Source organism: Anomaloglossus baeobatrachus, chromosome 3, assembly GCF_048569485.1.
Source record: "Anomaloglossus baeobatrachus isolate aAnoBae1 chromosome 3, aAnoBae1.hap1, whole genome shotgun sequence".
Taxonomy (NCBI): domain Eukaryota; kingdom Metazoa; phylum Chordata; class Amphibia; order Anura; family Aromobatidae; genus Anomaloglossus; species Anomaloglossus baeobatrachus.
In genome coordinates this window covers 519,985,654-519,998,749 of record NC_134355.1, presented here as the reverse complement: position 1 = coordinate 519,998,749, position 13,096 = coordinate 519,985,654, and the positions used below count along the sequence as shown (strand labels likewise).

General features: G+C 42.0%; 1 protein-coding gene across 2 annotated transcripts in view; it reads right to left on the bottom strand.

The window, feature by feature from the left end:
• IGSF10 (immunoglobulin superfamily member 10) overlaps positions 1-13,096 on the bottom strand; it is an 83,077-nt gene that overhangs the window by 9,760 nt on the left and 60,221 nt on the right. Inside the window, exon 5 of one of the 2 annotated variants that reach the window (XM_075340736.1) lies at positions 1,290-6,359. In XM_075340736.1, coding sequence (XP_075196851.1) covers positions 1,290-6,359 — 5,070 coding nt within the window. Of the gene's footprint in view, positions 1-1,289; positions 6,360-13,096 lie in introns of those variants that run through there. The other variant, XM_075340738.1, reaches the window with a different exon arrangement.

Genomic DNA, 13,096 nt, shown 5'->3' with positions numbered 1-13,096 from the left:
CCAAATGGGCGTGGGCCCAAAGCAATAACAGCTGACCTGCCCTGCTCAGACCTGCTGGCAACAAAACTGAAATTAACTCATGAGACGCCAAAGGAAAGGAAACCTTGTTTAAATGAGGTGTCTAGATGGAGATGGGAGGCGCTAGTCCTAAGGCTGTTACTAATCTTAAAACAGCGGGGAGACGACCGTGACCTATTGCTCGTCAGTGTATAATGTCATCAAAACTATACATTTTAGTGTAAATTGTGAGACGGCTGCTGGACATGTATTCCATGGACGTTATGTATTGCAGAGGTGGTTATGATCTGCGTTGTAAACACAAGTGTAAGCTCTAGTACACTTAGTACTAAGATAATTCTTAAGGTGCATCAGGGCCATGATTTATGAGCAGCTGGAGAGATGGGCGTATTTGGCTGTTCACATACCCATGTTGGTGTGGTAGATGTTTTAAGGTGGAGTCTGTTTGTCTCACACATGTTCTGTGTGTGGAGGTTGGAACACCTCCTGCGGAATATTGTGTTCGTGAAATCCTGTGCGGGTGAACCCCACAGATATACGTATAGACTATTTACTTTAAGTTGACTACTTTGTGCCAGAAAAGACTGTCTGTGTCTATGTATCCTATAGCAGTTTATGAGAATATAATAAACCTGCTGGACTTTAATAAAAACCGTTCCAGTATTTGCCTCCAACCTGCAGCTGAGCAAGTCAGAACATCACAATATGTACATGCATTTTATGGCTAATTAGTGCTAAAGAAGCTGTACTGCATGTAAGTATGCACATGGGGTTGATTTTTGTAAATACTATGGGCTCAATTCATCAAGATGTTTTAAACCAGCTTTCTTTTTTCATTTATGAATGATACCAAAACTTGGCGACTTCTAATGTTTTTACGCCAGTGCCTACCATCTTGATGTAGCTTGGTCAGTACTGGGTGTGTTGAAGCCCGCTTGGCAAATTCATCAAAATTTACACCTCTTGACTGGAGTAACATTTATGGTGGAGGCACATGTGTGCTTCTTAATAAATTAGGTACGTCTTACAGTATATATGGACCTATATATTTTTACTTAAATACAATGGTAGAAATAAAATTTTGAAAAGGAAGTAAATGATGTCCAAAAAGGAATAGAGATCTGTATTTTCAGAGCCATAACAGCCATAACTAAATGGGTCACTTTGTTTAGGTAAAACCTTAATATGTGAAACATGCATGGAGAAAGTAAAAATTAAAGTATTAACTTATATAAATCTTTCAGCAAAATAATAAAAGGAACTAGCCTCACCTGAAGCCACTTTAGTCCACAGTATAGTAGGTGTAGGATCTCCAGTTGCTTCGCAAGGAATGAAGGCATCTGAGTTTGCAAGGACAGTGAAACTTGCAGCTTTACCTCCCAATATATGAGGTTTAGAGCGAACATAATTGGCAGGAATTTCTTTTGTTTTTTGGGAAGTTGCTTTCTTTTCGGTTTGCTGTGTTGTTATAGAGGAAAAATTGTATCGTATAGGTGTCTTCAATAGGTTTGGAAATTGTGCTATTGTGTTAACATTTCTCTGAGATGACTTGGGGATTCCAGAATTCTCCTTTCTAGAATCAGCTGATGCTTGGGTTGTGCTTGGACTCATTATGGGTGCTGGATTAGTCACGCTGTTGATAACATTATCTGTTACCGATAGTGGTGTAGGTGAACTGGTTGTAGGACTTGTCTTATATGTTGGGAAGGCCTTACTTTTATATGTTGAGACAAAAGAATGCTCATGTGGGGCATTTTTGTGTCCTTGGTCAGATGTGGATATATAATTTATGTCTGACTGTTTTAGGTATGGCGTAGTTAAGGTCCCAATGCCATTCATTACAACTGATGGTTCCATGGATATCTCATCATCCTCGGTTAGATTACTCCAAAAAAAATTTGTCACCATGTTTAGAGGAATATTATTTTTTGAAGTTGGTAATATTGTTGGTGCCCCTGTAACTGAGTGTTTTGGTGTTGAAGCTATTTTATTAACTGTTGTATCTTCAGGAAAATTTGTTGCCAATTTTATATTTGTTGATGGCTTATAAGTGTAAGGGTGTACTGAGTTGATTAGGAAATTTTTTTTTCTTGGTCGTTTTCTTCTCAGAAATTTGTGTCTGTTGTAGACAGCAGCAGATGTTTTGGGGATTAATGTAGTAGAAACATAACCTGTGTTAGGGATGAGTGTAACATCTTTGGAGGTTGTTACCCCTGTAGACCTCACTGAATAATCTTCAGTCTTTGCAGCCTTGGAACTTGTAGGCTGAAGTTTAGTTCCTGCTAAATTTGATCTGGTTGGAAGTTGTAAAGTTGCTGGTACTACAACCCTGGTAGGAATATGTAGCCTTTGGTTATCACCAGTCATTGTTGGGTAAAGTACAGTTGTTTTTTTGGAAGTATATCTTGCACTTGTTTCCTTTTTCACAGTGGTTGGGTAAACAGTTGTTTCTTTTACTGTAGAAGAAGTAGGATACATCATTGTTTTTGATGAATTGTCACCAATTCGATTAACCATACTAGTTGTCCCTTCTGAGCTCATTGGAAAATTTACTATTGATACAGAGGACCTGCTTGGGTTTGCTCTTCCTGTTCTCTCTTCCTTTGTGTATGGTATGGTAGGAATTTTGGTAACAATTGGTTTTGTTGTTGGTAGTATAGTAGTAGATATAATTGTAGATGTTGAATGCGAGTTTTTTCTGAGTTTCCTAAGTATCTCCCTTTGAATAAGCTGGTTGTTTCCATTGTTTCCAAACAATCTATGCCATGGGATTTTTCTTCTAATTATTTTGGAGGCAGCTAAAGGTTTGGTGGTTGGTTGAGGTGAAGTGGATGCCAGCATTTTATTTTGTCCAACTTCAAGCATGGTTGTTGGAATGGATGTTGTTGCACTTTGGATATAACTTAAACCAACCTTGAGCTTTTCCAAAACAGACATATCTATACTGCTTGTTTTAGTAATGTGTGATTTAGATGGTGTAACATAGGTATTAGTTGCAGTATTAGTGTTTTTGAATTGTGTAGTCAGTAGAGTAGTTGCACCTTTCCTCTTGACGGTCTCTGGAACTGTTTTAGTTGACAATTCAATTGGTAATGCGGCATTTGTAATTGAAGGTATTGTACTAGATAATATCTGTTTATTTTTACCAATAGTAGAAACAGTAGTGTATGCTGTTGTGGTTTCAGTGATATCATTCATGTTTTCTGGTTTTCCAAATCTAAATTGATGAGCTCTAACATCTGGAATACGATCTGGTCTTACAATGCGCCTCCTTCCTGGGAATCTTCTTCGACCATACCGCCTTAAAGTTGGCACAAATGGTGTAACCTCTTTCATTATCTGGATCTGTTGATGACTAATTATGGTAGAGCCAGCTGGAAGCCCTGGAGTTATAATTTTCTGAGTGCTACGAAAATAAATTGGACCAATGTCAGTTTGTGAAAGATACAATTTTGCACTTGACTTGGTGGAGGAATCAAAACTAACAACATTATGATCTTCCAAATCATCCCTAGCCTCAAAATAATGTGGAATCTTGGTGGTGCCAATTTTTGATGTAGAAGAGTGTAAATTGTCAGGTGGAGTCTGTAGCTTACTTTTAATGTCTTTGGTATTGAGAACAACAGTTGGCTGAGTAGTAGTTATGGTTGGTAAAGACATTATTTTGTTTGAATGTGAACTAACTGAGGATACAGATTGCTTATGAGATAATGGAGTATTTGTGGTGTGACTTATGACTGATGGTTCTATAACTTCTTCTGGTCCTGTAGAAATTACAGAACCTCCTGTAATTGAACTAGTTCGTGGAGCAGATATTTGTTCAGGAGGTGGAGAAGTTGCATAAGGATAACTAGATGTGGTTGTTTTATCCATAAATATATATTTGGGAACAGAAGAATCATATGATGATGTTGGATTGATTGTGAAATAGGGAGGTGACTTACTAACTGAAGTTATTTCTTGTTTGGGCATAGTAACCACATTCTCAGATGGGCTCTTCAAATAACTAGATGTAGTAAAAGAGGTGCTATAATCATATCCCATCTTAGTTTGTAGTTCATTTTCCATAAGGACAGGGTGTTTAATATCATTTTTAGAAGTATACGTTTGTTTGGGTACTGTAGGCGTTGTGATTTCTTGAGATTTAGTATAAAGGTAACTACTGGAAGTTGTTGGCCTTATTACACCAGATTGGGGAGTGGCAGTTAATGATTTTATTGTAGTTACAATAATATTACTATCCGATTTATGTCTGCCATATTTAGTAAGAGGAATAAGTTTTGGCATCTGGCTGGTTGTGGCATCTGTAGGTAGCATCTTCACCACACTTGTAGTAGGTGGTGATTCGGATATTGCAAATGCTAATGGGTTTAAAATGCTCATTGTTGTTGGCTGATCACGATCATAATTGATTGTAGTAGGGTTTGCACCTGAGGTTAAGTATTGTGATGGGGATGGATCCTGACTGCTCACTGTGATATAACTATTCATCTTTGGTGCTTCTGTGTAGCGTTCATCAATACTTGGTTTGGTTGGTGTTGCACTCCATTTATGATTAGCAGAATCAGTCACCGAAGACACTTTGGGTATTGTATCCAGTATGACCGTACTGGAGTATTTCTTTGTTACTATTGAAAACTTTTCATTCACTGGAAGAAATTCTTCGCCGGATGGTTGATCTGAATCCCCAGATATGCTTTCTATATAATTCTCTTCCTTATCTGTTTCTGTTTTCACAACTTCTATTATTGGTTTTGTATTGATTGAATTCTGTTTTGTTCTTTGTAATATCTCTGTCCAGCGCTGGGGATCAATTTTCCTTGTGTTTTGAGTAAACTGTCTCCTATGTCCTCCATGTCCATGGTTTATTCTGTTTCTTCTCTGCACTGGTATATTTGTTTTCAGTTGCCCATTAGATTTGATAGGTATACGTCTATTTGGATATCTTTTGTGTTCAATGGCTTTTCCTGTCACAGAGTCAAGGTGTTCTTTCACTTCTTCATTGCCTGATGCTTCAACATTTTCATCCTCATTTTGGTCCAGCTGTATTTTCCTAATGGTTGTGCTGATTTTTCTGTCTTTCACCAACACTCTGTGTATCAGCATGTCGAGTCCATATTGATTAGCTGCTAAACATCTAAAATGTCCCCTGTCTCTCTGTGTAATATCTTGAATCTGTAGTGTGCCATTGGAAAAAATAACCTTGTTCTTCGAAGTTTCATGTACAATAGAATGATCCGGTAATATCCAGGTCACAGATGCATCGGGAACTCCATATGAACCACAAGGAAGATAGAGACCATCCCCATTATTGACTGAAAGTTCAATCCCATTTACAGCTTCTTCCTCCACATCACCACTTACCACAGTAATTCTAAATGAAAGTACATCTGCATCCAAATAATTTGTGGCAATGCAATGATAAACCCCAGTGTCAAAACTATCAGCCACCTTTAAAATTAACTTTCCATTTTTTGTAATTGTAATCCGTCCTTCTTCACTCATATATGGTGCTCGGATTTTAGTTCCATCAGGAAGCACCCATTCAATGTTTGGAGCTGGTTCACCCACAACTTGGCAGTCCATCTCCACTGTTCCTCCTATTATTGCAGTATGTTCCGTCTGTGTCTGGTTACTCTTAATGATCATAGCCCAATTATTTTTTGAGGGATATTCAACTGAACTGGGAATTGTGATATAGATATCAGTCAAGTACCGTATGTGCAGTGTGCTGAGAGTTGTGGCTGTCCTATCAAGTTGTATAGTAACCAGGTCCTGCATCAGCCAGCTAGGTTCTGCTCGAATTTCTGCATCAATATCAGTGAACACATCATCACCAGAACCTACTTGCTTGTATTTGTAACTGATAAAAGGTGTCTTTGTAAGTAATAGCTCCCTCTTAAGTTTCATTGAAGAATCACTATACATTGCTAATATCCCCCATAACTTCTGAATATGGTCATAGTCAATATTGCATACCAGAAAGGAAGAGAATGTAGTCCTCATCGCTGTGTATTCTTCCTTTCTGTCCAACATGATCTGAGACATTTTGGTTGGCCTTTGAACAGTACAAGCCAGGTTGGCTTCATTCCCAGACTGGTCTGTCATATTTATGATCAAAGATCCCATAGGAGCTACAAAGTCCTTGGCTGATATTGCAGTAAAACTACCTTCATCTATGGAAGAGATGTTTTTTAGTTTGTATATGTTCTCTATAGTAGGCTTAACACAGGTAAGATCTTGAGATGATATTTCATTTAAAGATTTCCCTTGATTCTTTTTAGGACTGGAACAAAGAGGGCATTGAGTTCCTGAGCGATCTCTCTTGCACTTGATCAAATCTATAAAAACAAAAGTGAATAAGGATTTAAAAGTCACATTGTTACTTGGCTCTCAGTATCGACCTCACTTTGATTGGCAAACAATAATAAAAATACTTTTGTAGCAAACATCAGTTGATTTTTATAACCACATTTTCTTTAATGTTCTCCCAAAAAGTATCTGTTATATATTTTCAGGAACTAAATGAGAGGCATACATGCCATGTGGTAGAAATATTAACTGAGTATACTAAGATGAAAGGCCTTCAGATGACGGCAAAACATTCTAGCATCTGGCATTTACAGGTAACACAGTCGGGAATGTTAGAATAGAGTAATGAGAGGCATACTCACCTGTTCTAATTTTCATGGATCCAGCTTTGATTGCACTAATAATCTTTGATGGGTCAAGAATCATTGACCACTGAGGTCTCAGGCTACAGAGCTCAGGTGACCAGAATAGGACAGTATGCCTCATATCATAACTCATTTCTGCCACTACCCCCTTGCAGCCAGTCACGGGCCTCAAGCAAGGAATGTCTTTGATTCCTGCCCTGTTCCAGACTACCAGTGCAGACAGTACTGGACCAGGTTATACCAGGTGATTATCATTCATTTTATTACTGCATTATAGTTCCCTACATTTGTAAAATAAAAAAATAGAAATGAAACAAACCCTTTAAGGATCACCTTTTTAAAGTTACTGATAACTGGGGTGCGTTTTCATAGTTATTTCCGCCCCCTGCCTGTCCATCCTCCCTGTTATTTATGCTAAGTCTATTACAGAATGATTTTACTATCTGACTAGAAGGACCTCTGCTGATTTCATACCCCTGTGACCAAAAGGGGCGGGGCCTAAGCTAACATAAAAATAATGTTACTTCCTGATATCAGCTATGTTGGCTGAATCCCCGCCCCTTTTGGTCACATAGGTATGACATCTGCACAGGTCCTTCTAGCTAGTTAGTAAAACAATTCTATAATAGAATTAGCATAAATAACAGGGAGGATGGACAGGCAGGGGGTGGGAATAACTATGAAAACCCACCCCAGCTATCATCTGATTTTCAGCTGCTGCCATTCAAAAAGCTGCTCATTTTACAAACTTTACTTGCTTGTGTTTCAAAACCTATACATGCTAGCTGACAAATAAAGGTATGTATAGAATCAGCAAAATAGTGCCAGTAGAGCACTGGCTTTAGATTATATAGGAAAATAATGGTGATTAGTGCACTTTAAACTGGTCACATCATGGAAAATGTATTTTTTTTGCAAAGATATATTAGCTTGTAAAATTAGGATTCTAATATCTACTTCAAACAAGGGGGCATTAACAAAGGTCTGTCTTTGGGGGCATTCCCCAAGAGAATCTCACAGCAGTTTTTTCCTGTGAGTCATGTATTGACACAAAGCACTGCCCTCCACTGTGATCTCTGCACCTATTCTGAAGAGTAGGTGGATCTATGTGTCATTACAAACACCTCTTCCATCTTTCATCTCACAGCAGCAAGTGTTGGAGTGTTAGAGCACAGCAAAGCTATGTGTCATTACTAGTGATGAGCGAGCATGCTTGTCACTACTCGGTACTCGCACGAGTATCACTGTACTCGGGCTGCTCGGCGGGGACCGAGTAATCTCGCGATACTCGTGCTTTACTCGTGGTCTTCATTTCTGCATGTTGGCGCTCTTTTGAGAGCCAGCCCTCATGCAGGGATTGGCTGGCAGACCACTGCAATGCCACAGCCCTGTTAGTTGTGGAATTGCAGTGATTGGCCGGCCTGCACAGCGTCACCGAGCCTTTATATCGGCCGGCGCGCTGTGCTCTGCTCACAGCTATTCTGACAGTGAGTGTAGGGAGAGTGTCGCTGATTCAGGGAAAGCTTTGCGGCCCTTTATAGTTAGTTCCGGAGCAGGGCTGCAAACAGTGTGACCAGAAGTCCTTCTCAGGACTATTCTAGTTGTATACAGGCAGGCAGGGTATAGCCAGGTCGGAGTACAGTAGCAGAGTCCTTCTCAGGACTATTGTTGCTATATACAGGCAGGGTATAGCCAGGTCGGAATACAGGCTAGTGACCAGAAGAGTCCTTGTCAGGACTATTGTACCAGTATACAGGCAGGCAGGCAGGCAGGGTAGTGGTGACCGTATACCAGCCTTCATCATATCTGGGGCTGGTGTACACAGTGTAAAACAGTCCAGATAGTGTCAGACTTCTCAGTAATTGTCGCTCCTAAAAACCAGTTAGGTTCTTATTGCGTCCGTGCTTGCATTTAAAAACAGCACGTGTGTGGCAGTCGGTGGCAGCGTACAGGTGCGCGTTTTGCACAAACTATTATATAACGCACAAGTCTAGTGTATAATACACGTCAGTCAGCAGTGTCTGATAGTGTCAGACTTCTCAGTAATTGTCGCTCCTAAAAACCAGTTAGGTTCTTATTGCGTCCGTGCTTGCATTTAAAAACAGCACGTGTGTGGCAGTCGGTGGCAGCGTACAGGTGCGCGTTTTGCACAAACTATTATATAACGCACAAGTCTAGTGTATAATACACGTCAGTCAGCAGTGTCTGATAGTGTCAGACTTCTCAGTAATTGTCGCTCCTAAAAACCAGTTAGGTTCTTATTGCGTCCGTGCTTGCATTTAAAAACAGCACGTGTGTGGCAGTCGGTGGCAGCGTACAGGTGCGCGTTTTGCACAAACTATTATATAACGCACAAGTCTAGTGTATAATACACGTCAGTCAGCAGTGTCTGATAGTGTCAGACTTCTCAGTAATTGTCGCTCCTAAAAACCAGTTAGGTTCTTATTGCGTCCGTGCTTGCATTTAAAAACAGCACGTGTGTGGCAGTCGGTGGCAGCGTACAGGTGCGCGTTTTGCACAAACTATTATATAACGCACAAGTCTAGTGTATAATACACGTCAGTCAGCAGTGTCTGATAGTGTCAGACTTCTCAGTAATTGTCGCTCCTAAAAACCAGTTAGGTTCTTATTGCGTCCGTGCTTGCATTTAAAAACAGCACGTGTGTGGCAGTCGGTGGCAGCGTACAGGTGCGCGTTTTGCACAAACTATTATATAACGCACAAGTCTAGTGTATAATACACGTCAGTCAGCAGTGTCTGATAGTGTCAGACTTCTCAGTAATTGTCGCTCCTAAAAACCAGTTAGGTTCTTATTGCGTCCGTGCTTGCATTTAAAAACAGCACGTGTGTGGCAGTCGGTGGCAGCGTACAGGTGCGCGTTTTGCACAAACTATTATATAACGCACAAGTCTAGTGTATAATACACGTCAGTCAGCAGTGTCTGATAGTGTCAGACTTCTCAGTAATTGTCGCTCCTAAAAACCAGTTAGGTTCTTATTGCGTCCGTGCTTGCATTTAAAAACAGCACGTGTGTGGCAGTCGGTGGCAGCGTACAGGTGCGCGTTTTGCACAAACTATTATATAACGCACAAGTCTAGTGTATAATACACGTCAGTCAGCAGTGTCTGATAGTGTCAGACTTCTCAGTAATTGTCGCTCCTAAAAACCAGTTAGGTTCTTATTGCGTCCGTGCTTGCATTTAAAAACAGCACGTGTGTGGCAGTCGGTGGCAGCGTACAGGTGCGCGTTTTGCACAAACTATTATATAACGCACAAGTCTAGTGTATAATACACGTCAGTCAGCAGTGTCTGATAGTGTCAGACTTCTCAGTAATTGTCGCTCCTAAAAACCAGTTAGGTTCTTATTGCGTCCGTGCTTGCATTTAAAAACAGCACGTGTGTGGCAGTCGGTGGCAGCGTACAGGTGCGCGTTTTGCACAAACTATTATATAACGCACAAGTCTAGTGTATAATACACGTCAGTCAGCAGTGTCTGATAGTGTCAGACTTCTCAGTAATTGTCGCTCCTAAAAACCAGTTAGGTTCTTATTGCGTCCGTGCTTGCATTTAAAAACAGCACGTGTGTGGCAGTCGGTGGCAGCGTACAGGTGCGCGTTTTGCACAAACTATTATATAACGCACAAGTCTAGTGTATAATACACGTCAGTCAGCAGTGTCTGATAGTGTCAGACTTCTCAGTAATTGTCGCTCCTAAAAACCAGTTAGGTTCTTATTGCGTCCGTGCTTGCATTTAAAAACAGCACGTGTGTGGCAGTCGGTGGCAGCGTACAGGTGCGCGTTTTGCACAAACTATTATATAACGCACAAGTCTAGTGTATAATACACGTCAGTCAGCAGTGTCTGATAGTGTCAGACTTCTCAGTAATTGTCGCTCCTAAAAAACAGTTAGGTTCTTATTGCGTCCGTGCTTGCATTTAAAAACAGCACGTGTGTGGCAGTCGGTGGCAGCGTACAGGTGCGCGTTTTGCACAAACTATTATATAACGCACAAGTCTAGTGTATAATACACGTCAGTCAGCAGTGTCTGATAGTGTCAGACTTCTCAGTAATTGTCGCTCCTAAAAACCAGTTAGGTTCTTATTGCGTCCGTGCTTGCATTTAAAAACAGCACGTGTGTGGCAGTCGGTGGCAGCGTACAGGTGCGCGTTTTGCACAAACTATTATATAACGCACAAGTCTAGTGTATAATACACGTCAGTCAGCAGTGTCTGATAGTGTCAGACTTCTCAGTAATTGTCGCTCCTAAAAACCAGTTAGGTTCTTATTGCGTCCGTGCTTGCATTTAAAAACAGCACGTGTGTGGCAGTCGGTGGCAGCGTACAGGTGCGCGTTTTGCACAAACTATTATATAACGCACAAGTCTAGTGTATAATACACGTCAGTCAGCAGTGTCTGATAGTGTCAGACTTCTCAGTAATTGTCGCTCCTAAAAACCAGTTAGGTTCTTATTGCGTCCGTGCTTGCATTTAAAAACAGCACGTGTGTGGCAGTCGGTGGCAGCGTCAGGCTCCACGTTGTCCCTGGATAGAGACGTGCATGAGGGCCTGTAAACCTGAAGTGCCCATTGGAAGGAAGTGGGTCTATTGTAGTATAGCCCTTAGGCAGGGCAGCCAAAAATTGGGAGGCTCCACGTTGTCCCTGGGTAGAGACGTGCATGAGGGCCTCAAAACATTGTTCCCATTGCAAAGGAGCGGGTCTCCTGTCGTTGTAATGTCCATTCTGCAAAGAATGGGCGAAAAAATTTACCACTGGGGGTATACCTGAAACAAAGGCCTAAGTATTGCAATTTGTAACGGTCATCATCATGGTGGCGCATGAGGAGAAGGAGGAGCAGTCCAGCGATTATCCAAAGTCCAGAAGTGTGTACCCATGGGTGAGTGGAGGTACATGGCAAACTTTAAATTCCGCTCTCATTTGCTGGTGGTGTGGTGAAGTCTGGCCCAATCCAACCCTTGTTCATCTTGATCAGAGTCAGCTTGTCAGCATTTTCAGTTGACAGGCGGGTGCGTTTATCTGTAATGATTCCACCTGCGGCACTAAAAACACGCTCTGACAAAACGCTAGCAGCAGGGCAGGCCAGGCCTTCCAAGGCGTAGAGAGCCAATTCATGCCACGTGTCCAGCTTGGATACCCAATAATTGTAAGGCACAGAGGAATGTCGGAGTACAGTTGTTCGATCTGCAAGGTACTCCTTCAGCATCTGGGCAAACTTAGGATTTCTTGTGGCACTACCCCGCACCTCAGGGGCTGTGGTACGTGAGGGGCTGAGAAAACTGTCACACATCTTAAAGACTGTTCCCCTACCTCTGGCGGATTGGACTTGTGCCTCTCTCGGCTGTACGCCTCGGTTGTCCACTGATTCATGACCTATGCCGCTAGCGTTTTGTGAGGGGAATGCTTTGCCTACTTCCGTGACTATGGCCTTCTGGAACTGCTGCATTTTGCCTGACCTCTCCGCCTCGGGAATAAGAGACATAAAGTTCTCCTTTTAGCGTGGGTCTAACAGTGTTACCAACCAGTAATGATTGTCGGCCAAGATGTTCTTAACGCGAGGGTCATGAGACAGGCAGCTTACCATAAAGTCAGCCATGTGTGCCAGACTCTTAACAGCCATCACTTCAGTATCCTGACCAACACGATGACTGAACATGCTGTCCTCCTCCTCCTCATCATCTACCCTGTCCTCTGGCCAGCCACGCTGAACCGAGGATATGACTGCATGTCATATCCTCAATTTGGCCAGAGAGTTGCTCCATGTCTTCATCCTCCTCCTCGTCATAGTCCTCCACTGCACGTTGTGATGAGACGAGGCTGGGCTGTGTGTTATCATTCATCACCCACACCCACTACTGTTTCTTGCTGAAACTCATCGCGCTCCGCCTGCAATGCATCATGTTTGTTTTCTGAGCAGAGACCATTTTAGAAGGCAGAGAAGCGGTATGGTGACGCTAATAATGTCGTCATCGCCGCTCACCATCTTGTTGTAGTCCTCAAAGTTTTGGCAGATGGTGCATAGGTCGGACATCCATCTCCACTCCTCAGGTGTTATGTGTGGAGTTTGACCCATTTCCCGACGGCTTAGGTGATGCAGGTACTCAACAACTGCCCTCTTCTGCTCACATATCCTGACCAACATGTGCAGAGTTGAATTCCAACGCGTGGGGACATCACACACCAGTCTGTGTGCCGGAAGATGCAAACGGCGTCTTAAGCCGGCAAGGCCGGCTGAAGCAGTAGGTGACTTTCGAAAATGTGCAGACAGGCGGCGAACTTTTACCAGCAGATCAGACAGCTCTGAGTATGACTTTAGAAACCGCTGAACCTCGAGGTTGAGCACATGGGCCACGCATGGAACATGTGTCAGCTGGCCTCGCCTCAAA